General features: G+C 47.9%; 1 protein-coding gene across 1 annotated transcript in view; it reads left to right on the plus strand.

Annotated features, from left to right (window-relative positions):
- The window catches only part of LOC115096619 (inositol-trisphosphate 3-kinase B-like), a 78,594-nt gene extending 75,630 nt beyond the window's left edge, over positions 1-2,964 (plus strand). The window contains exons 7-8 of the mRNA XM_029611504.1: positions 1,750-1,821; positions 2,149-2,964. Of these exons, the coding sequence (XP_029467364.1) occupies positions 1,750-1,821; positions 2,149-2,388 (312 nt within the window). The 3' untranslated portion in view covers positions 2,389-2,964. The remainder of the gene's footprint in view (positions 1-1,749; positions 1,822-2,148) is intronic.
- The last annotated feature ends 22,870 nt before the right edge of the window (positions 2,965-25,834 follow it).

The following is a 25,834-nucleotide window of genomic DNA, read 5'->3' on the forward strand; positions in this document are numbered from 1 at the left end:
CTTCAGCTGCTGGTGACACCAACTCCTTTTTCGGCTGCTGCCATGTCACTAAATATATGACTGATGGCAAGGTGAGGCAGCTGCCAAAGGAGCATTTTGGGGAGCACTTGTTGCTGCTTCCAGATTTTGCCGCCTGAGGCAGCCGCCTCACCCTACCTCATTATAAAACCACCCCTGCTTCTTTGATTTTGATGCGTCAGTGTCTGGTGCAGCTCCTGGGCCCTTGTGTTGATGCATGTGATGCAGATGGCCCGGACTTATCTGTCCCAAAGAGCATTGTCATGAACTGTAGATGGGACCAACAGCCTCTGGTAGTTATCTCCTTACAGGTGGAGCATCATGGTCGGCTGTCATGGGAATTTGTGACAGACATAGTATATTCACACCAGGAGTACTTTGTGAAGCTGCTGGCCTTCTCCTTGAAGGACACTGGGCAAAAAATAACTGCTATGAAATCAAATAATTGTGAACAAAAACCTAACCAATGTCACTTGATGGAGAGAGGCTGAGCTGAGGGAAGCCTTGTGGGAAAAGCACAGTTTGAGCTGAGTTACCAAAAATTTTACGTTAGGCTTTGTGTTAAAAGGGAAACTTTGGGGGGGGGGGGGGGCGGCATTCAAAAGCTGTAATGTGCTCAGTAGAGCATGTAGAAAGTTCTGGAAGATATATGATCACCACATGGACCCGGGCTCCATCAGATGACCTCACCCACCTTTGAGGAGAAAATATACTGCTCATCTTCAGACAATCAGCAATGTTTTCCCTAAATATTAAATCCTCAAACTCAAATATTTGAAAAAGCCACTATAATCTCTCATTCTTAACCCCGCTTCCCCTGCTGTTCTTTGCTCAGTCTCTGATGTACCACCACAGCTGCAAGGTCACTGGCTGCACGACAAATAGTAAAGACAGCAATTGGTGAAACTGCCCAAATCTTCCCCATTTCTCTATTAAGCTTGGTATTTGGGAGATTGAACTACACCAGTAACCACATACTTAAGGCTGTGCTGAGATTCCCAGCTCTCCTGCTCCTCAGCTTGAAGACTTCAGAACGCCTAGGACTACGCATGTCACGCAAGCACAAAACTGCTATCATATATGGCTGAGTCATACTGTTATTACCCTAAGGGGTCAGCCCAAGCTGGCAGGTCACTTCAGTGACAAGCTGATCCCTTTATGATTTTGTCATAAACTTCTGCCCCATTATATTCTGAGGTTTGAAGTCCTGATTACCCTAAGAAATGGTAGGTTGACTCAGTGGAAATGACTCCAATTCTAATCCCACTCCTAGCACCATCTCCATCTGATAGCTATAGCATGTCACTTAACCACTCTCTGTGCTCATGTCAAACCTTAAGCCCCATGGAAAAAAATGAGCTAATTATTTGAGCCACAGGTAAAAATGATTAAAATAAAAATCATAAGCAAAATAATTAAGTTTGCTGGAGCTTCACTCAGAGGTTTCCAGCCCCTACAGTTTGCCAGAGTCTCACCTTGGTGTTTTCAGTCCCTGTGCCCTCTGGTTTGCCAGTTTTGCCCGGATGTTTCCAGCCCCTGTGTTCTCTGCAGTTTGCCAGCCTCACCCAGGTGTTTCCAGCCACTGCGCTCTCTGCAGCTTACCGGAGTCTCCTCGGGCATTTTCAGTCCCTGCGTGCTCCTCTTTTTGCTGGCATATTAGCAAGTCTGGGAGCTATAAGGAAGTGAGCCCTACATCCAAGCTTTCTTACTTCCCCCATTTCTCTCTTCCAGGCCGCATATCAGAGCCGTCTGGAAAGCATGAAGCTTGTATTACAAGAGTCTCCCTTCTTCAAGACACATGAGGTGAGCAGAAGAAAGACAAGTGTTCAGAAAACAGGCACACATTTGCAGTGGGTGTTGCAGGGCAGGAGCAATATACATGTTGTAGAATTGCGTGTGTGTGCGCACGCATGTAAAGGGGGAGGGGGTGCAAAGGACTTTTTCAGTAGTAGAATATTCACAGGTGCTGCAGGGCAGGAAGGGGGTGCAATGGGAGAACTGTGTGTGCGCCTGTGGACCCTGTAATACAGCTCGCTTTCTCCACCTTCTGGCAGAAGTTCTGCAAAGAGGGATGACCTTCATTTGCACATGGTTGATTCTGAATGCTCGTCTCTCCCTCCCTCCTCCCAGGTTATAGGCAGCTCTCTGCTCTTCGTCCATGACAAAAAAGGTCATGCTAACGTCTGGATGATCGACTTCGGGAAGACCCTGGCAGCACCGCAGCACATGGTGCTGAGACACGATGTGCTCTGGGAGGTGGGCAACCACGAGGACGGCTACCTGCTGGGGCTGGAGAACCTGATAGAGACTGTGAAGGCCATAATCCAGCAGCTGGAGGAAGAGCAGGAGCCTATGGATTTGGACCAGTGAAAGATAACTTCTACTTTGATCTCTCTGCCAGGTGTGTCTGCAGCAGCCTGGAGAGTTGCGATAGGTGTTTAAAGATTCCCAGACACCACTTAGGTGTTCGTTTTCAAGTCTTACCGTAGCTAATGGAAAATAAACACTACAGACTGGTTTCCAGAAGGAAGGAAGGGTCCCCGAGGGCACAAAATCTGTGCCTAGTTTCTATGTAGGTGCAATAACAGCTGTCTGGACTGAGCTGGGCAAGGATCTTGGATATTGCTCTGGAGACAAGTGATTTGTCTTGACCAAACTGCCGGACTTTGGTTTGTCTTATTAGTTTTATGTTTTTCAAGTAACAGCAAGGTTGATTTTATGTGTTTGTTTCAGCACTCAGCTGTCTTTAGGAAGGAAGACATTTTGGGTCTGATTTAAGGGGATGGGGGGCATGCAAAGAGTCTGTACACCATGAGCGTACACACACATTCAGAACAGATGTGTCTTTGCCCAAGGATTTAAATTTCACAGAGCATCTGGGATAAAAAAAAAAAAAAAGAAAAGGTGGAACTTTTGCCAAAAACTGCTAACATTTAACCTTCATTTTACAAGGATTGTGTGTGCAAGCTGTTCTTGCAGGTGGGCCCTGGTCTGAAAGCACATCCATTTGCAAAGCCCCTTTAAGCAGCGTTTGGGTGCAGCACCACTGGTATCATGCACACAGGAGAGGAGAAACAGCCTAGGGGATAGAACAGCAGGCGGAGAAGCAGGGAAGCCAGGGGTCGCCTCCCACTGATCCTCCTGCTAACCATCAGCACGTCACTCTCCATGGCCTCAGGCACAAAACTTAGATTTAACTCGCTTTGAGCTACCACAGAAAAGACTTGAGCCAAATGTAAATAAATAAATAGAGCAACAATGATCCAATTAGCTCCAGCCAGTGACTATTATCACCATAGGCCAATGTGTGTGTGTTTAATGTTATCCTTTCCTCCTTTCTAAATAGCTGCGCCCAGGCACTCTGAGGCCACGGGGCAATGGGAAGGAAGGGTAGCAAGGTAAAATTTAAAGAGAACACATCCCCTTCCTTCATCAGGGAGCACACACACTACTTGCTGTGAACATCCCCTGCCCCTCACCCTAACACTAAAATTATCCATTTTGTAGGTTTTTTTTTTTTAATTCTCTCACCCCCTTATTACAATCTTAATTTGAATCTGACGGCACTGTGAAACGTGTGTACAATTTCTCTAACCTTAAAACAGCAACTGACGTGGCAGGACTTTCGCTTCTGCTTTGCATCACTGCACCAGAACAGCAGCTGACAAGGTTGCCCGTCTCTGGTTCTGCTATCCTTAGCACATGGGTAGGGACCTTCATTTTCGGTTTTTATTTTTTTTCCCCCCCAGGAATTGATCAGTGTTTACTTTCACAAGGATAGAACAGAGAGAAAATTAGTGGGGGGAAAAATTACTCCATTTTAACTGGGTGAATATCAGAGCTGCCACCCCTATCCCCCCCCCCCCAACAAAAACTATGATCAGGCATTTCTTCTCTCAGCCTGTCCCCAGCCCTCCCCCCTTATTCCCTTCTCCACTCCCTCTTCTCCTTCAGCTCCTGCTCTCGCCCCTTGCCCCACCTTCCTTCCCCCTAAAACTCTCCCTCACAATCTCCATATTCCTTCATTCTGACCCTCACTCCCACAATCCCCACTTTCCTCTTATTCGTTCACCACAAACCCCTCATTCACCTCTTCTACTCCCTCCCATCACAATCCCTTCCCCCTATGGCACTGCCGTTACTCACCCACTTCCGTGCTCCTAAAGGAATCGCAGCCTTGCAGGGCCTCAGCTCTTTGCCTGCTCCGGGGCTGTCAGCACCTGATGATGTCATTCAGGCAACCTGCAGCCAAGGTGGAGAAAGGAGGGACCCAGGCCCTTCAAGGCCAGGATCCTCCGATTTTAGGAATAGAGCGTGGGTGACCGGGATAGGGGCAGGGGTCGTGGCAGCTGCAGCAGCCACTGCTGGGGGAAGGGGGTTAGGGCCAAGCCAAGGAGGCTTCACTTGTTCTGGTGCCAGGGCTCTGCTGCTCCCCTCCCCCCATATCCGACACCCATGCCAAATTAGGGTGAAAATTGGTTTAAGCTGTTTTTCACCTTTGGGGAAAAAATCCATGAATTTACAGATCAAAATCAGTTTACACCAAAAATGAAGGTCCCTACCCATGGATCATCCCATGAAAAGGGAGAAAGGGGGAAGTGGCGGTGCCTGTTACCATCCTTCAAGTGCATCCAAGTTTCATCAATTGTCAGATATCAGACTCTGGCATGGAAATCCCATCTCTACTGGCATAAGATGTCTGCCCATTTCTCCATTGCGGGTGTCCATATTAAAGATGGAACCGGAGTGAGCAGATGGGTTTGAAAGTCATCGGGAACAGGTTAAATCAGACTTTGCTTTCGTCTTGGGCAAGTCATTTCACTCTCCATTGACTCCCAAAGCACTTAGATTGTAAGCTCTCTGAGTGAGGGAACTACCTACTATACCTGCATTGTAATTCACATTGAGCATAGCTTGGAAAGATGAGTAATTAAATCCAAAACCCAATCCAATCCTATCTGAAATCACACTTCCACAAATGCATCAGACAGGAGAGAATGTAATACCAGGGCTTCCATCATCTGTAAGAGGGTGACCGTAACTCTATATATCTAACACTGTCAGAAGGACATTCAACTCAGGACGAGAGTGTAGGTGTGTGTGGGGGGGAGGGGGGGGCACTACAGACCCTTGCACCGGCTCTGGATCTTCCCAATGGACAGAGCCAAATTACTTTATAGGGCCAGGACTAGCTCTCTTCTGTAATGTCAGAGAAATCAAACTTGTGTTCCTTCTACACCCTTCTACCCACCGATGCTTCTAGCACTCCCAACCTCTGCTTCTATTCAGCAACTGATGGTGGGAATAGGAGCTGGAAAGCAACACACAACTCCATAGAGGCCCAAGGTACTGTATGATAACAGAGGGGGCGCAATAGTTCTCCCATCTCTGCCTAGTGGTCAGAACCTCAATTGAATATTCTTTGGCTGTAGCTGCTTAAGGTTAATTTACATACTAGCCTGAAAGCCAAGTCCTATCTGAAGGAGTTGGAGGAGCATTGCTAATAAGCTCTGGCTCTGCTGTGACTTATGGCTTTCCTCTTTAAACACCACATGCTGAATCTAGTCTGGAGACAGCGCTGGTCTCCTTTATACAAGGGCACACAATTTCCAGGCAGAGGAATAAGCGAGATCTCCTTTAAAGCTGGCACCAATGCTGACAGCTCTCTCAGGTTGACCCAAGCCTTGGCAACTTTAGGAGGACAGTGTTTATATTACAGCATCCTGTAGAGAAACAATATGTAATGTGCTGTCAGCACACACAAGCTCTTGCATCGCTTTGCCATTCTCATGAACCAAGAGTAACAGGACAAATAAGCCTGGCCAGCACAGGTGGTCAGGGGCAAGGATATAGAGCCTGGCAGCAATAGGATTGAAGAGCTTGGGAGGATGGGCACAGTGAGACAGGTGATGGCCCCAGGGAAGACCTGTGTTTCAGCTTTCTGTCTGGGAAAACAAACTTTACTACTGAGGCCTGCCGCACTTGCTTGCTTCGCTCCAGGCTACTCTCACAGCTCACCCTTCTCACTAACACAGTTCCTGGGCAGGTCTGCATTTGTCAATAGACACACACATCTGGGGGTGGGGGCCTGCAGCTGGCCGAAGATTTGTTGCCTTTTAGCTGTGCTGAATCTCACTCAGCAGAGAAAAGCCCTCTGTTTCTGATGCAGGCCTCCCCTCCAGGCAGCATGCAGGGAAGCAGGAGGACTGAGCCTGCAACAGACCGAGAAAAGGTCAATCATTTTGGAGAGTTTAGGGGGCATGTTTATGGTAGGAAGAGAGGCCGGGTAATGAGAGGGATCAGCTGAGGAGTGCATGTCTGTATGTATGTGAGAGAGGGGGGCAGGGGAACATAGGAAGGGGGTCAGTGTTCATGTATGTGAGAGAAGAGATTGGTGCCCACTGTTTGTCATAGTGGGTGGGATGTTAGAGCGAGTAGGACTGGAGCTTGGTAAGGACATCTCCCTCCTTTCCTCCCCACCCATTGCAATTCCTATCCTTCACCCTTGCTCTTGGATTCTATGCCCCAGAGTCTGGAACCTCCCTCCCTTTTTTCCTTCCTCATGCTAAGAACATCCCCTCCTCTTCTCCATCTCAGCTTCCTAATCTTCCCCATTCCTAGTCCTTTTTCCTTGTCGCACTCCACCCCTCTCTCTTCACGCCATTCTTTCTCCTCCTCCCTTCCTCTCCCCATCCCAGAGGTGGTCTCCCTGTCCTTATAATTGTGAACAAAAGTGATCTCACGTAAAATAAATTATACTATTTATACTAATAAATATACTATAAAACAAATTCATTTTTATAATATAAATATAAAAGATGGGAATGGTCGCCAGTTTGCTTCAGAATTGTAATTTTTTCCCCACAAACTCTACCCGTGAGCTGCCACGGGAAATGAGGGGACCATGTCTTAGACTTCCTAGTCCCTGTTTTCCAAACTCCATGGCTGAGGGGGTAATAGGAGGTAACAACACAAATAGTGCCTAGGTGCGCCAACAATCCTAAATCCAGCTCTGCCAGTGGGCACTCAGTCTTTCTCAGCTACCCTACAAGAGGGGGGTGGTGAAGGCTGACAGGTGGGGTAGGTCCTTTTTGTATCAAGCTAAGGTGTTAGAGGTTAAAAGATGTGAACCTAGGATGGAGAGACAAGAGGGTGTCATAGTCACATTACAGTTATCCCACATAGGAAAGACGAAGGATGAATTGACACCATGGCCAATCACCATCCTATACAGCAGGTGTGACTAACGCCAGTCCTCAAGAGCCATAAACAGACCTGGTTTTCAGGATATCCACAATGAATATGCACGAGATAAATTTGCATTCAAGGGAAGCAGTGCTTGCAAATTTATCACGTGCATATTCATTATGGATATTCTGAAAAGTAGGCCTGTTTGTGGCTCTTGAGGACCAGAGAGCTATCACAGATAAATTGACCCTTTTTAATAGATCAGGAGTTGATACATTTATAATACTGATAATTTGCTCCCAAAGAACGTGAGAGCACAGGCTGTATATGAACCTTAAAGGAAGGGAGAGGGGGCTTGAAAGCCAGAGGGGAAAAAAAGGGGAGGGAACAGATAGTTACATCATGATGGGAGAGGTGCTAGAAGTCATCAAACGCAGACAAATGCACATCCACCCTACCTAAAAATGTCTACATTTGTGAATCAGAGCCTGTGTGTGGCCCCGAGTGTGCTAGGGGGAGGAAATTAGCACCCAATATACCAGGCAATCAGTTTGCAGGGGAAAACAGTGCCAAACATTGTAAATATCTGCAGTGTTTTGGAAATGTCTTCACACCTTTGTATATTTTCACATTCTGCTGTCTAAAAATTACAAATCAAAATACATTAATGTAGGAGCTTGTTTCACTGATCTATACAACTTACTCTACTCTTCAATCAAAGAACAATTATAGAAATATTTCAAAAGTAATTATTAAAATTAAGAAAAAAAACAAAAAATAAACCTTGATTGCATAAGTCTTCACACCCTGTCATAACAAACCCAAGTTAATTTTGGTTCAAAAAAATTGTCTTAACAAGGCCCGTGGATAAATTCATTTTTACTTACTAATTTCCTATCCTTGAGTCCAGCCAGACCAGTCAAGATGCATAGGTTTATGCTTCCCTACCATGAGATAGAGACATAACAGGTTTGTTGATGACACACCATATAGGATCCCGTGCTTACCTAAGCCTGCCAGCTTTCCCTGTAATAAACTAAGAAAAACACTTCCCTATACCCTCTCTAATCCAAAGGCTGCAACAGAGTCACATCTCAAACCAGTCTAACTGCAAGCCTATAGGTTCTGAACCACATATCCGTAAGAAGCAGAGTTGAATGCAAACCTGAGAACAGAACAAGCAGCACATTCTGGCAGGGTCTTGGACTGGTCTAGCTGGAATAAAAGAATGGGATGAAAGGTTCCTTCCTTTTTGGGAACCATAAAATAAATCTAATACCAGCCCTGACCACAGTGAAGTCTTGGGACCATTATTACTGCTTTTAAACAGAGGAGCTTTTGAAATGTCTGTTTTATCACCTTTTCTTTTTTTGTATTGGAGCAACAAGAGGACATCAGAAAGGAAAACAAATTATTTCCCAAACTCACCGATCTGAGTTAATTTGGATCCAGCTCTGATAAAATAGACAGGCGACTGCCTATCTCTTGAATCTGAGATTGGGTCCTGAAAACTCATCGGGAGGTATGGGAGGAGCCAGACATTCCTGTGGATCCTTCCTTACTTCCTCTTTATCAGGCCGATACAGGCTCCGTCAGAGCGCACTGTTAACCTGCCCTTGGACGCGCGTTTTCCCTTACCCCTTATTCAGTAAGGGACGGAAAACGCACGTCCAACCCGCAGCACCTAACAGCGCCCTCAACATGCAAATGCATGTTGAGGGCCCTATTAGGTATGCGCGCGGGATACAGAAAGTAAAATGTGCAGCCAAGCCGCACATTTTACTTTAAGAAATTAGCGCCTACCCACAGGTAGGCGCTAGTTTCTGCCGGCACCAGGAAAGTGCACAGAAAAGCAGTAAAAACTGCTTTTCTGTGCACCCTCCTACCTAATATCATGGCGATGAGGAGACCACGTGAGGGAGCGTGGGAGACGGATGTAGGTTTCCCTGGCTCCGGGCCTCATCTACTCATCCAGTTCCATCTAATGCTTTAAATCGCTAGTGGACCTCGGTAAAGTACTTTTTTTTTTTTATTTCATCCCGATTTTACCACCCCCGATGAAGAGATGGCCACGCGTGTGATTCAGAAAGTAAGGGAGCGAGAGAAGAAAAAAATACGAGGCCCGGATCCGCCATCTTCCCCGGATGGTGCGGTAGAAACAGGCAAAAGGAGGCGCTAGGGACACTAGCGCGTCCCTAGCGCCTCCTTTTGACCCAGAGTGGCGGCTGTCGGGCCGAAAACCGGACGCTCAATTTTGCCGGCGTCCGGTTTCCAAGCCCGTGGCTGTCAGCGGGCTCGAGAACCGATGCCGGCAAAATTGAGCATCGGCTGTCAAACCCGCTGACAGCCGCCGCTTGTGTCCCTAGCGCCTCCTTTTGCCCGTTTCTACCGCACCATCTAATTTAAATACAGAATTGCGCGCGCCGGGAGAGTGGGCGTTCGTCCGCTCTCCCGTGGACTTTACTGAATCGGCCCGTAAGGACTGAAATCTTCCCAGTGGCTGAGACCTTTGACTAGTAGAGGCATACCCCTGTCCAAATCTTTGTGAATCCCGAAACCTATTACGGGGCTAAGATGAATACGACAACCCTCCCCCCCCCCCCATTTAGGCTTATCTTCTGGGAATCTTGAAGCCTTCGCCATCTTTTCAAGGTCCCTTTAAAGGGAAGCTTCATCACATTGGTCTTAGAAACAGAATCCTCTGACTAATTGTACAACCAGAGAAGCCTTCTAGCCACTATAATAGAGGTCATACGTCTCACCATTGCCTGCACTAAATCAAAGGAAGCATCTAACAGATACCTTGTTCCTGGTTCAAAGTGAGAAGTCTTATCCCTCCAGTATTTGCTGACACATATGCAAACCAGTTCTTGCTATGACGACACTACAAGCAGAAATCTGGAGCGCCATACTAGAGGGTTCAAAGACTGGCTTCCACATGGTCTCAATCTTTTTATCTTGTGCATCTTTTGAAACAGCTCAACCTTTTACTGGACTGATAGTCCTTTTAGTAACTGAAGAAACTAGCGTATCCACCATAGGAAACTTAGGCACCAAGAGGTTCAACTTGGATAACGAGTGTCCCCCTTTAAAATTTGTCTTAGGTGAGGACCCACTCCAGGTCAATTAAATCCTTCAAAGATTTATGTAGATGGAAAGATTTAGATGGTTTCTTTACACTGACCATAATTGGGTCCTCTGCAGTGCCTGGAGTTTTGTCCTTTCTTTTTTCTGAAATATTCAGTCTTCAAAACCTGCATAATCAGGGAAGCTAGTTCCTCGCTACAGGAGAGACAAACCATGAAGGATCCTTCTTCCACATCTGGAGGAAATTCTCCTTCCTCAAATTCTTCCTCCTCACTGTCCATATTCCTTAGGATTTTAAAATTCTCCAAGGAATCCTCGCTTTTTCCAAATTCTTCCCTTTCACAGACCCCTTTCTAGTCTTGCAAGGTTTGCCTGCAGAAGCAAAACCCGGTGCACAGCAAGGGACCAAACTCCGTTGCATTGAAAACACACACTGCATTAATGCAAATAAACTCCTTCGACATAACAGCCCAAGTTAAAGAGGAAGCCTCAAAGGGGAAGGCCACAGACACTGCCTCCCTCTGTGTGGCCAGTCCAGATGCTTTGTCATGGATTCCTGCTCCACAGGGCTTAGAAAAGGAGGCCCTACTTCTCTTAGGGCTTCCCGCACTCCCAAAATAGCAGCCATTCCCACTGCAGAGCTTGAGCCCCCGGCAGGAATCAGCTGCCTGGACAGCCCTGCTGAAGCGTGCCCTCTCCACACCCTGTGGCTTGTTCCCTCATTCCTGTACAAACATGGCAGAGTTTGTCCAACCCTCTCCACACACATACACACACAGTGCTGCAGAATATATTTTTTTAAAACATTATTCAATAGGCACAAAGGTCCTTCCCCCCCCAAAGAGGAGACAGAAGCGGGGGGGGGGGGGGGGGGGGGCGGCTAAGACAAAAAGAGAAAGGGAGAATGGGGAAGAAAAGTACAAGATTGAATCTGGTAGCCCCCCCTGAGGGAGGGAGAACCTATCTTTCACCTCAGGATCTGCAGAAAAATAAATTTACCTGAATCCCTTCGACTATGCGCAATTGAAGGAAAGAGAACGTGTCTTTTTCCTCAAGAGGTGTCTGCTATCTCCAATCCTTGCTAGCCTTAACCAGGACTTAGTCCATAGCCTGGGATGCTCAGCTACCATCCAGCTGGAGACAGAATCCTGGCTGGTTGAGGCCAGCATGGATGCCTACAAGGGGTGACATCGCAAGCCTGTTTGACTGGACTGGTCCGATTGGATAATGAGGAACCGCAGGCTCAAAATGATCAGCTCCCCTCTCTTCTTCCAGACCCAAGTGGCACAAACTGCTGCGAGTCCCTTTTGCCCTGTAAGGACTATTGCACTTAGCTCACTCAGTCTATCTTGCAATTGCCTCTGCACGGAGTGGTCATTGCCTTTGTTGTGGCTAATTGCCACTTATGCTGATGTCCTTTCCCCTATTGCTTTGCCTTTTTTTTTTTTTATGGGTAAGGCCCTAGAGTAGGAGGTCAGCATGAGGAGGACAGGGAGGAGAGAAATTGCTGAGGGTGGGAACATAGAAAGCAGGGCAGGAGAAACTCAAGGCCAATAGCCCACAGCCCATCGCACACCAATGCTCCTTAGATGCCTCCTGATTCAGGCTCTGTCCACCAGGGGAGAAAGACACAAGGCACATTGTCCAGCCAGAATCCTCTTCTAAATTCTTCTTCACCCAGCCTATGCTGGGTGAAGAAAACAAATAAGCATGGGGTTTAGTTGCTGATGCAGTTGTTACTACCCTTAACCAATAAGCCTAATGCTTTTGATGCAACTTCAACATTGCTCTCTGCTTCAATGGGCAAGAGGTAACAGGGAATTGGACTCAGACAGCAACCAACAAGAGCCCTGACTTTTACGGTCTGAGAAACTGATAAGCATGGGGCTGACCTGTCCGGTGTGGCAGATACTACAATAAGCTTACTGGGCAGACTTTTCTGCTGTCTTTTCTATTTTTCTATGTCTGGATCCAGCTCTCAGCAGGGGATGCTTGCTTACCATCTTCTGGAGACAGAGACTACTGGCAGTCTGAGGTCAGTACAAGATCCTATATGGGGTGACATTAGCAAACCTGTTGTTCTCCATCTGCTGCTAGGAGAGCATAGATCCATGGATCTGGCTTGATGAAGAAGAAAATAATTAAAAGAGCCAACCACCTGTGTCCAATCTCAGTAGTTGAGCTGATTTGAATTCTCCTGGAGGAAGAATCAAGCTGTTTCTGCTATATGAAATGAATTTGAAGCACAGGTCAAAATGTGCTGAACAAGTTGCTGCCAAAAGAACTCTGGGATAACATTATTCAAAGGTACAGATTGGGGGAAGGCTATAAGAACATTTCAGTGTGTTTGAATATTCCTTGGGGCACTATCAAATCCACCACGATGAAGTGGAAACAGTTTGGTACTAATGAAGTTGCTCCTCCAAAGTCAGTAGCTATGGTTTAAGGAAACTGATGTAGAAATCACTGTGGTATTATCTGACTAAATGAAGCTTTTTGATAATTATTGAGGTACTTATCTGCCTACATTTTAGCTGGTTAAGTCATTATCCAGCTAAAATCTAGCTGGATAAAAAGAGGTGTTCTGGGGTAGGCCTAAGTTATCTGGCTAACTTAGCTGGATAAAGCTGAAAATCAGCTAAGTTAGCCAGATAACTTTAGGCCTGCTCTGAGGCAGGCCTAAAGTTATCTGGCTGCATGTGGCCAGGGAACTTAAGACTTAACTGGCTCTCTTCAAAAGAATATAGTTAGTTATGGGGCACTATTTAGGAAGAAAAAAAAAAAGTTAAATGTGTGCCTAAAGCACAATCCCCCCATCCCTACAATATCTAACAAATGACCCTTCCAGACCAAGCATGCATCAGGTCCCCCCAAACCCTTCCAAAAATACATTAAACATTTTGAGGTCCACCCCTCCCTGGTTCTGAAAATGGCTTAACTGTCCCTCCTCTCCCTCCCACCCATCTGGTACCTTTAGGAATTACTACTACTAAACATTTCTATAGTGCTACACGACATACGCAGCACTGTACAAACATACAAAAAGACAGTCCCTGCTCACTGGAGCTTACAATCTAATAAGACAAACACCAGGACAAAAGACTTGGTTAAAAGAAAAGAAAGTTAGTCAAGACTAAAAGTAGACAATCGGGCATAAGATTTAACATCGGGTTCAAAAAGGTGAGTCTTTAGATGGGATTTAAATATGGCAAGAGAGGGAGGAATTGAGCCCTTCTGCCATGATGACGGTGTTCAAGCGTATTCTCAGTCACTTTCAATGTTGCTATGAGAGCAATGCTGGACCTTGAACTGGTGAGAGGGGTAGCTACTTTATACCAAGCCCTCAGTGGAACACAGAAACTGATGCAAGGGGTTACTGTTGTAGGACTGCTAAGCAATGACATTTGACAATTATTGGAGGAAGGACATTGAGAAAAGCTACGGCAGTAGCATACAACTTTAAAAAGATAGAGTATGATAGATTAAGGAAATTAGATAAAACTAAAAGGAGTCGCTGCAAAGAAATGTTTGCACGAAGCGTGGACATTGTTTAAAAATATCTTTTTGGACACCCAGATAAAATATATTCCATGCATTAAAAAAGGCTGAAGTAAAACAAAATGAGAAATTACTACTTACCTGATAATTTCCTTTCCTTTAGGACAGTCAGATGAATCCAGAACAAGTGGGTTTATCTCCCCTACCCGCAGATGGAGACGGAGCAAACTGATGTCACAGTATATGTAGCCCTGCAGTGACATCAGCTTGCCAGTATTCTCTTCAAAAGCAACTGTGGACAGACTAGCAAAAAATTTGATTAAAAACAGATAACCATTTCAATACTCAACCAACAAGTGACACTGAGCTCAGACAAGAATGTAATAACACTGGTCTAGGGACTGGACTAACACCAGTAATCCCTGTAATCACACAGGAGGACTATAATACAATCATTTGGCAGCCAAGGGAGGGAAGCTGGATTCATCTGATTGTCCTAAAGAAAAGGAAATGATCAGCTAAGTAGTAATTTCTTATTCCTTAGTGTCCAGTCAGATGAATCCAGAACAAGTGGGATGTACCCAAGCTACTCCTTCATAAGGCAGGAGGCTGCTCGCAGTCCAGTCAAAACCGCACATACAAAGGCTGCATCCTCCCAGGCCTCCATATCCAGATGATAATACCTGGAAAATGTGTAAGGAGGACCATGTCGCAGCTTGGCAAATGTCAACAGGAGACAACAATCTAACTTTTTTGCCCATGACACTATGTGAGCCCTAGTGGAATGAGCCCTAACCTGACTAGGTAACTGCTTCCCAGCATCTACATATGCAGCTGTGACTACCTTCTTAATCCAGTGAGCTATTGTAGCCCATGAGGCTGGCTCTCCCAGTCTAGTACTGCCATGAAGGACAGATGGTCCGACTTCCACAAGGGTTCAGTAACCTTGAGATATCTGACAATATGCCTCCTGACATTCAAGGGTCGCAACAAACGATACTCCTCTACATCTCGCTCTAAGGACGTCAAGAAGATGGACTGATTGAAGTTTAAACTCAGTGACCACCTTCGGTAAAAAGGAAGGAACAGTACGGAGCTGTACCACCTCTGGAGTCACCTGAAGAAATGATTCTCGGAAAGACAGGGCCTGCAGTTCATAAACCCTACACGCAGAACAAATTGCCACCAGAAATAGTCTTCAAGGTAAACAACCACAAAGAGAGATTTCGTAGCGGACTAAACGTAGGGCCTGCCAAGAAGACCAGTACCAAATTAAGATTCCACAAGGGCATGGGAAGGGAGGCTGAAGATGTTTCACGCCTGTCAGAAAACGGGCTACATGAGGATGAGCCAACAAGGATCCACCATTTACCTGACACCTAAAACAGGAGAGCGCCACTACCTGTACCTTCAAGGAATTGAGAGCCATGCCTTTATGCAAGCCATCCTGCAAAAATTCCAAAATGAGCAGAATCTTGACCAAGGAAGGAAGGGTACCTAAATCCTCACACCAGGCCTCAAACGTTCTCCAAACGTGCACATAGGCCAAGGAAAGGAGAACTTTCTTGCTCTTAATAAGGTGGAAATCACTGCCGCAAAATAGCCACATTTCAGCAAGTGAGCCCTTTCAAGGGCCAAACCGTAAGACAAAATCGATTTGGATCTTCGTGAAGAACAGGTTTCTGCCACAACAGGACCCTGTGCACTGGAAGTTGAAGAGGCGAGTCCACCAGGAGCCTCTGCAGATCTGCATACCACTGTCTCCTGGGCCAATCCGCAGCGACCAAGAGCACCATACCTCGGTGGTGCTCGATCCTTCGAATCAATCTGTCCAACATGGGCCATGGAGGAAAGGCATACAGCAACTTGTCTTCTGGCCACTCCTGCACTAAGGCATCAATCTCCAAGGACTTCAGATCTCTTCTATGACTGAAGAAGCACGGAACCGTTGCATTGCACAAGGTTACCAACAGGTCTAAGAACAGAAGACCCTAGAAATCCCAAATCAGTTGAAATGCCTTGTCTGACAACACCCACTCTCCTGGGTCCAGACTCTCCCTGCTGAGAAAGTCTGCTCTTACATTGTCTTTCCCCTTGATGTGCAAGGCTGAGATCATCTGGAGATGCACTTCTGCCCATTCCATAAGTTGATCTATTTCCTGCGACACTTGTTGGCTCTTGGTACCTCCCTGCAGATTGATGTAAGCCAGTATCGTAGCATTGCCCGACATTATGCAGACCGAACGACCCTGCAGTCTGTCGCTGAACTGTTCACACGCCAACCGGACTGCTCTGGCTTCCAGACGATTGATGTTCCAGAGAGATTCTTCTGCATTCCAGCAGCCTTGCATTGTCAGCTTCTGACAGTGAGCTCCCCAACCAAGGAGACTCGCATCCATCATCAGCATTAGCCAGTCTGGAGGTAATAGGGAAACTCCCTTCCTTAGATGTTTCGCTTGCAGCCACCACTGCAGTTGGGAGACCTCCATCGGCAGATGAAGCCGAATCGAATAGTCTTGAATCTGCAGGTTCCACCAAGACAGCAGGGAGCACTGAAGATATGCGCACTCGTCCATGGTACCACTTCCAGGGTCGCCACCTTTAAGACAAGTACCTGCAGGTAAGACCATACAGTCGGGCACAGAGTGCTTATTAGCAGACAGAGCTGCAACTTCTAAATTCAAGTTTACAGCAGGAAAACCTTGCTCTGCTTCATATTGGAACAGCGTCTGACTAGGCTGAAGACTGCTTTTGGCCAGGTTCACCACCCAGTTGAGTTCCTGCAGCAGGGAAATCACCTTGTGAGTCACCATGCGGTTCTCTTCTGGCGACCTGGCTCGGATCAGCCAGTCATCCAAATACGGCTGTACTAGGATTCCACCCTTTCTCAATTCTGCCGCACTATCATTACCTTGGAGAAGGTTCTTGGAGCAGTGGCCAAACCAAAGGGCAGTGCCCGAAACTGAAAATGGCGCCCCAGAACTGCGAACAGAAATCATTGATGTTTGGGCTGGATGGGAATGTGGAGGTACGCTTCTGATAGATCCAGTGAGGTCAGAAATTCCCTCAACTGCACAGCCATTATCACTGAGTGAAAAGTTTCTATGTAGAAATGTTTCACCCGCAGATGATGGCTGACACCTTTGACATCCAGGTTGGGACGAAAAGAGCCCTCCTTTGGCATGATGAAAAATGGAATATCGCCCCATATTTTCCTGAGACATGAGAATTGGGACCATAGCCCTCAGACTCAGGAGCCTTGTCAACATACTTTCCACTGCCTGCTTCTTCTGCAGGGAGTGGCAGGGAAACTCCATGAACACGTCCCGAGGAACACTGTGGAACTTCATCGCATATCCTTCTCGTATCATTTCTAGGATCTACTGATCCAATATGAATTCGACCCACCTCTAAGAGAGAGAGAGGCATCCCCCTATCTCCTGTTCCTGGAGGTGGGTCGGCAAATCTTCTGGGAGGCTCCACTATCCGAACCTGTGCCCCTTCTGTATTGTTTGGGGCAAAAGGACTGAGTCCTACTGAGAGGCTGAGTCCTCTGAAATGTCGCTCCTCTATAGGGTCTAAAACGCCTGATCTTCTAGCACAACTCCTCAGGGTAAAGGAGCGCCACGTCTGCTTCTTATCCTCCGGCAAACAAGGAACCAGAAATTTGCCCCACTTACTGGCCAGTTTCTCCAACTCACTCCCAAATAAAAGCAAGCCATTAAAGGGCAACTTGGTGAGGTTAGCCTTGGCGGTTGCATCAGCAAACCAATTTCTCAACCATAACTGGCGCCTGGCCGCTACTATCAAAACCACCCCTCTGGCTGAAGTACAGACCAAATCACAGCCCGTATCGGCCAAGAAGGCAGCAGCTGGTTCCATAACTGCCCTGCAATTAACCCCAGAGTCATCAACCTTCTGGGAGAGAAGCAAACAAGAGCGAGCCACCAAGGAACAACAAGACGTGATCTGCAAGGTCATTGCCACTGCTTCAAATGCCTGCTTGAGGATAGTCTCAATCTTTCTATCATGAGCATCCTTCAAGGCTGCTCCTCCTTCCATGGGAATAGTGGTCCACTTGGTAATTGCACACAAAAGTGCATCAACCTTCTGAAAACTTAAGCTCTCTCTTACCACTGGATCCAGAGGGTACAGACCTTCCAAAACCTGACCCCCCCTTTGAAATTAGCCTCTGGTGCACCCCACTCAAGATCAATCAATTCTTGAATGGCCTCCAAAATTGGGGGGGGGGGAAGAGGCTTTACGCAATGAAACCAAAATGGAATTTTTCTTTGGCTCAGACACAGGACCCATTGCCAGGGACCCTGAGCATTTCCAAGGTCTGGAAGATCAGAATTGGCAGTTCATGTCTATGAAAGAACCGTAGCATAATTCTATGTGGTTCAAGACCTGGAGGGATTTCACCATCCTCCAGAGAATCAGGATCGGCGTCATCATCCGTGCCAACCGTGTCTCTTATCAGTAGGACCCGCTGCCGCCTTAGGAATACTCCGGTGCTTAAAAGAAGGTCCAAGGCAAGGTTTCCCACCTGCTCTTCCACTCTAGGAGCAGTGAATCGAGTTGAGGATTGCGCTTGACAAAAGGATGGTAAACCCTGGAAAAATTCCACCCAGGAAAATGTACAAGTATCCAAACCAGGAGCCACTTGGGGCATACTCACTGAGCTACCATCCCCTGCTGAGGAACCAGTTGGGGGAGTTCCAAAATTAGGTGCCCCACCTAAGCCATCTTTACCCAGACCGACATCTGGCTGGGAAGAACCAGGCTTTGTGAAATCTGGGGAGGATAAATCTCCCTGAGCCTCCAAACAGCGTTGGTACAAATTAGTGGGCACTCCTGGCTGAGATGCCCCATGACAGGCAGAGCAAAGAGAAAAGCGCTTAGCCTTTTTAGGTATAGGCGTCATTATGGCCGACAGAGTGCTAAGTGGTGGCCGAAGGCGTGCGTTTAGCTGGGGTTGTTTTTTTTTTTTTTTTTTTAAGACATCCAAAACTTCTAGGCATCCAAAAGCTGGACATCCGATACTTGGGTGACTGATACTTAGGTGTCCTGATGCTAGGCTCCCAATACCTAGGTGCCATACAATAAGTGCCGCTCAAAGGACAGGCGCACAACAAAGGCTTAACTTGGACACACAAGTAAGTGCTAGCCTGGATGCACAACAAAGCTTGACTAGGCATCCAGAAAAAACTGGATGCACAACTAGATGCACACGCTGAACCAACAATCCTGTAGAGGGCAGAATAAGAAGCACGCGAAAAACTGTTGAGGCCTACCTTGTGGCGCACAACCAAGAAGCCTTGGAGTGAGGCCTAGCCAACCGAGGCTGCTTAACTCGCCAGGTTGCCCACATCTCTCGACCTCCCTCAGAGTGGGGCGAATGTCAGAATGGCAGGAAGCCCTAACAGAACTCTCCTTCACTGTCTGTTTTGTTTTTTTTTTTAAACACTTACCGGAGCTCAGCCTTAGCTGGCTGAGTACAGAACCGGTCTCTGGCTGTGGGGGAGAGGGCATTTGCCGTCACTGCCACGCTCGGCTTCCTGCACCCACTGCCTTTCAGTTGCACAACAGCTAAGTCCATGCTGGCTGAAAAAGCAGCTCCTGGACCAAGGCCACCTCTGAGGGACCATGGAAATCACATCAGGAATTCTCAACTAGGAGAGGGACCTTATAGTATTCACTGCAGGAGAGTGGGGCAAATCCTCTCTTTTCTCCTTAATTCTCCTGTTTCCCAAATCGAGCAATCCCCAGTGGGGAGATGTATGTCCACCATCTGCTGGAAAAAGAAAATATTGGCAGGTTGATGTCACTAGAGTGGGTCATATACTGTGACGTCAGTTTACTCTGTCTCCATCTGCTGGTAGGGGAGCATAAATCCACTAGTTCTGGATTCATCTGACTAGACGCTAAGAAATTACTTCCTTCATAGTTTAACAGTGAGGTGAATGAAGCAGTTAAAGCCAAAAGCACATTGTTACAAAAAATGGAGAGCAGACCCAAATGATGAAGATAGGCAAGAGCATAAGCACTGGCAATTTATATATAAATCAGCAAGACAGGCCAAGAGTGAATTTAAGAAGTTTGCCAGAGGGGTGAAAACTAATAATAAAATCTTTTTTCAAGTACATTCAAAGCAAAAAAACCAGTGAGAGAGTCAGTTGGACCACTAGATGATCAAGGGACAGAAGGGATGCTCAGGGAGGACAAGGAAACAGCAGAAAAAAAAAAAGAAAGAATTATTTGCCTCGGTCTTTATGAAGGAGGAGGTTAAGAACATACTCACACTTGAAATATTCTTTAATGGTGGAGATTCTGAGCAACTACAATAAATATCTGTGATAATGGAGGATGTAATAGATTAGACTGTCAAACTCAAAAATAAATCACAGGACCAGATGGCATCCATCCCAGATGTCCAAGAGAACTAAAACCTGAAATGCAAACATGTTTCTAGTAATATATAATCTATTTAAAATAGCCATGATACTTGAACACTGAAGGGTGGCCAATATGACACCAGTTTTTAAAAAGAGCTCCAGGAGCAATCTGGGAAACTATAGTCTAGTCAGCATGATGTCAGTACTGAGCAAAATGGTAGAAGCCATTCTTAAAAACAAAATCACTGTCCATATAGATAAACACGGCCTACTGGGGAAGAGCCAACATGGTTGCTTTCATAGCAACACTGAAAGTGACTGTGATCACAAATCTGGCAGAAGGGTTCAATTCTTCAAGGTACCAGGGTCAGTGGAGGGGAGGGTCACTTAAGCCATATTCAGTGGAAACAGGGAGGGGGTAGGGGAAGGGGGGCAGAGCTGCAGACCCAAATACATTTTGTTACTGTATTTTTGAAGGAATTGTGTTCAGCCCGGCAGGGCCACTTGCTAAATATGGGAGGAGGTGGGGGGAATTGTGCTATAGGCCCACACTTTACTCCACCCCTTAACTGGCTATGTTCTTTTGAATATAATCGGTTTAAGTCTAAATTATCTGGCCACACGAGATCAGATACATTTAAAACCTAACCGGTTATACTGAAATACAGCCGATTAGATTTTAAAGTTATCTGGCTACATGTAGCCAGATAATTTTTGTTGAGTATATTCAACAGGACCTTTAGCCCACCGAATATCTGGGACAAGATATCCAGCTATGTTAGCTTGTCAGCTTACTGAATTCTGGCTGTGTGAGGCCTAAGATTACTTTAAAAGAACTACAGAGGTCTTTCACTGAGTCTGTGGAAAACGATAATAGCGCGACAACTTCAAAATTACTTCACAAACATGGCTAGTATGGGAGGGTGGGAAGAAGAAAGCCACTGCTGAAGTAAAGCCATATGATGTGCCACATAACACTTGCAAAGGAACACTTGGGGGACATGGGAAAAGGTTTTGTGGTCTGCTGAGACCAAAGTGAAATGTTTTGGTCTCAGTGCCAAGGGATATACCAAACACCACCTCGCCCTGCTCACACCATCCCTATAGTAAAGCATGACAGTGGCAGCATGTTGTGAGGATGCTCTGCAGCAACGGGGACAGGTAGGCTTGAGAAGATGAAGGGAAAGATGGATGATGCAACATGCAGGCTAATCGTGGAGGAAAACCTATTCCAGTCTGCCCCAGAACTGGCATTAGGGAGAAGATTCACCTTTCAGCAGGACAATGATTCTAAACACGAAGCAAAAGCAACAAAGGAGTGGCTCAGCAAGAAGTGAATGTCCTTGAGTGGCCCAGTCGAAGCCCAGATTTGATGTGGCAAGACTTGAAGACTAGTCCACAGACTATCCCCAGCCAACTTGAAAGACCTTGAGCTCTTCTGGCAAGACACGAGGGCAAAACCCACATCATCCTGCAATGAAAAGTTGGTAGACACTTACCCTAAACAACTGATGGCTGTTGTTGCTGCAAAATAAACTATTGAGTCAAAGATTGTGAAGACTTATGCAGTCAAGACATTTTTTTTTTAAATTCTTAATTACATTTGGAATATTTCTTTAATGTTGAGATTACTTACCTGATAATCTCCTTTTCCTTAGTGTAGCCAGATAGACTCAGAACAAGTGGGATGTACAAAAGCTTTACTCCAGGACTGGGCGGGAGGCTGCCTGAGGACCACGTAGGACTGCCCTCGCAAATGCTGTGTCCTCCCTTGCCTGGAAAACCAGACGGTAAAACCTGGAAAAGGTATGGAGGGAGGACCATGTTGCTGCCTTACAAATTTCTGCGGGCGACAGCATCCTAGATTCTGCCCAAGATGCTGCTTGGCTCTGGTGGAATGAGCCTTGACCTGTAGAGGTGGTGACTTCCCGGCCTCTACGTAGGCCGCTCTGATAACTTCTTTGATCCAGTGGGCTATGGTGGGCCGAGAGGCCACTTCCCCTTGCTTCTTCCCGCTGTGAAGGACGAACAGATGGTCCGTCTTTCGTACTGCTTCTGTCTTTTCCAGGTATCTGGGTAGCAATCTGCCGATGTCGAGATGGCATAGCAAACGCCCTTCTTCTGATTTCTTCAAACCCGCCGTGGTTGGCAAGGATATGGTTTGGTTGAGGTGAAATTGTGAGACCACTTTAGGTAAGAAAGAGGGAACCGTGCGAAGATGGATAGCCTCTGGAGTGATTCTAAGAAAGGGATCACGGCAGGACAGTGCTTGTAGCTCTGAGATGCGGTGTGCGGAACATACTGCCAGCAAGAACACCATCTTCAAAGTTAGGGAACGGAGAGACAGGCCCCGAAGGGGTCTGAAGGTGGTTCCCGCGAGGAAATCCAAAACTATGTTGAGGTTCCACAGGGGCACTGGCCACTTCAGTGGCGGACGAATGTGCTTGACTCCTTTCAGGAAGCGGGAAACATCTGGGTGCGTGGCAATGGTCTTGCCATCCCTCCTGGGACCGTAGCAAGACAGCGCAGCCACTTGAACCTTGATGAAGCTTAGGGAGAGACCCTTCTGAAGTCCATCCTGCAGGAAATCCAGAACAATAGGGATTGTGGTCGCATGTGGATTGGTGCCATGAGTGTCGCACCAGGCTTCAAATACTCTCCAGATCCTTATGTAGGTGATGGATGTGGAAAACGTGCGAGCTTGGAGGAGTGTATCTATCACCGGCTCCAAGTAACTGATTTTCTTCAGTCTAGCCCTCTCAAGGGCCAGACCATAAGAGAGAATTGAGCCGGATCCTCGTGGAGGATGGGACCTTGACGTAGCAGGTCCCTGAGAAGAGGCAGGGGAAGAGGCTCCCCTGTCAGTAGTCTTCTCATGTCCGCGTACCAGGGTCTTCTTGGCCAGTCTGGTGCCACTAGAAGAACTAGGCCTCTATGCCTCTGAATCTTGTGTATAAGGGCGCCCAGCAGGGGCCACGGAGGAAAGGCGTTTAGCAGGGTCCCTGGAGGCCATGGCTGAACCAGGGCATCGATCCCGTGAGAAAACGGATCTCGCTTGCGGCTGAAGTATCTGGGTACTTGAGCATTGGACCAGTCCGCTAGTAAGTCCATGTCCGGAGTCCCCCACTGATCCACAATCATCTGGAAGGCTGTGGGGGACAGCTGCCATTCTCCCGGACTTAGGCTTTCCCTGCTGAGGAAGTCTGCCGCGGTGTTGTCCCTTCCGGCAATGTGGACGGCGGAGATGTCCTGGAGATTCGCCTCTGCCCAAGCCATCAGCGGGGCTATCTCTAGGGACACCTGTTGGCTTCTGGTTCCACCCTGTCGGTTGATGTATGCCACCGTGGTGGCGTTGTCGGACATCACTCTGACTACTCTGTTCCTCAGTCTGTGAGCAAATCGCAGGCAGGCTAACCTGACTGCCCGTGCCTCTAGGCGGTTGATGTTCCACCCCGACTCTTCTCTGTTCCACCGCCCTTGGGCGGTGAGCTCTTTGCAGTGTGCTCCCCATCCGCTCAGGCTGGCATCTGTGGTGAGCAGAGTCCACGTGGAGGAGGACATCTTCGACCCCCTGCTCGTGTGGTTGGACTGCAACCACCACCGTAGCTGGGTCCGCAGCCTGGCTGGTAGAGGTAGATGCACGGAGTAATTCCGGAAGCGTGGGCTCCATCGAGAGAGAAGGGAGCGTTGTAGTGGTCTCATATGGGCCCGCACCCAGGGTACCACTTCCAGGGTGGATGCCATGAGACCGAGAACCTGCAGATAGTCCCAAGCTATGGGCCGGTTGGCTCCCATCAAGGACCATAGCCGCGTCTGAAGTTTTAACCTTCTCTTGGTGGTGAGGCTGACTTTGTCTGCCTGAGTGTCGAACTGGACTCCCAGGTATTCCAGTGATTGGGAAGGCTGTAGGCAGCTCTTGTTTAGGTTGACTACCCATCCCAGGCTTTCCAGCAGGGAGATCACTCTGTTGGTTGCCCGATGGCTCTCCTCTCGGGATTTCGCCCTGATCAGCCAATCGTCTAGGTAGGGATGGACAAGGATTCCTTCCCGTCTGAGCGCCGCTGCTACTGCTACGATCACCTTGGTGAAGGTCCGCGGCGCCGTGGCTAACCCGAAGGGCAAAGCCCGGAATTGGAAGTGTTGTCCCAGAACCTTGAAGCGTAGGTAGCGCTGATGATCCCGATGGATCGGGATATGCAGGTAGGCTTCTGACAAGTCTAAGGCCGTGAGGAATTCCCCTGGCTGTACTGCGGTCTTGACTGAGCGCAGAGTTTCCATGCGAAACCTTGGGACCCTTAAGTATCGGTTGACTGACTTGAGGTCCAATACAGGCCGGAAAGTGTCCTCTTTCTTGGGTACCATGAAATAAATGGAATAGTGCCCAGAATCCATTTCCCATGCAGGTACTGGGATTATGGCTTTCAAGGACAGGAGCCTCGCCAGGGTAGCTTCCAATGCTGCCTTCTTGTGGATTGGACATGGAGATTCCACAAACCTGTCTGGAGGGATGTGATGGAAGTCCAAATAATACCCCTCTCGGATGATGGCGAGGACCCACTGGTCCGACGTAATCTCGACCCATCTGGGGTAGAAGAGGGTTAACCTGCCCCCTATGGCTTCGTCCCCCGGATGGATCGGCTGATTCTCATTGTGGGGTGCGGCCGGGACCCGAACCCGAGCCGGCTCCCCTCTTGTGCTGCTTGGTCCGAAAAGGACTGGTTCCTGGCCTGAGGACGAGATGCCTGGTGGCGACTCCTATAGGGAGTGAAGCGTTGGGAGCTTCTACCTCTGGAGGGCCTCGGAAAGGTGCGCTGGTTCCTCTTGGACCTGTCTTCCGGCAGTCGAGGTACTGGAGAGGCACCCCATGTGCTGGCCAGTTTATCTAGGTCGCTGCCGAACAGAAGAGACCCCTTGAACGGCATTCTAGTGAGACGTGTCTTAGAAGGGGCGTTGGCTGACCAGTTCCGTATCCAGAGCTGCCTCCTGGCTGCTACTGAGGATGAGACCCCCTTGGCTGTCGTACGGACTAGGTCGGAGGCGGCATCCGTGAGGAACGAGAGGGCTGACTCCATGTCGGCTGCCGGAGCATTGCTCCTGACCTGTGACAAACAGGAACGCGTTACCACTGTGCAGCAGGTTGCAATTCGCAAAGACAGAGCTGCTACCTCAAAGGTCTGTTTCAGGATGGCGTCCAGGCGTCGGTCATGAGCCTCCTTGAGGGCCGCCCCCCCTCCACTGGAATGGTAGTGCGCTTGACCACAGCACTAACCAAGGCATCCACCTGAGGGCATGCCCACATATCCTTGATTGCCGGGTCCAGGGGGTACATGCCGGACAGGGCCAGACCCCCTTTGAATGAGGCCTCCGGCGCATTCCACTCTAAATCGATCAGCTGTTGTGCCGCTTGCAGGAAGGGGAAATGGCGGGCTGTGGGACGAAGACACTCCAGCAGGGGGTTCTGCGTGGATGCCTCCATGGTACTGGGGCCTGGAACAGCCAACTCCGTCAGGCACTGAGAAACCAGGTCGGAGAGATCCTCCTGAACAAGGCAGCAAAATGGCGACCTCCACGGCGTGCCACATGCAGGCAACGCCGCCGATCCTCGTACCTCGGAGACCAAAAAGTAAGAGATGTACGCCTTACCT

The sequence above is a fragment of the Rhinatrema bivittatum genome, chromosome 8 (assembly GCF_901001135.1).
Source record: "Rhinatrema bivittatum chromosome 8, aRhiBiv1.1, whole genome shotgun sequence".
Classification (NCBI taxonomy): domain Eukaryota; kingdom Metazoa; phylum Chordata; class Amphibia; order Gymnophiona; family Rhinatrematidae; genus Rhinatrema; species Rhinatrema bivittatum.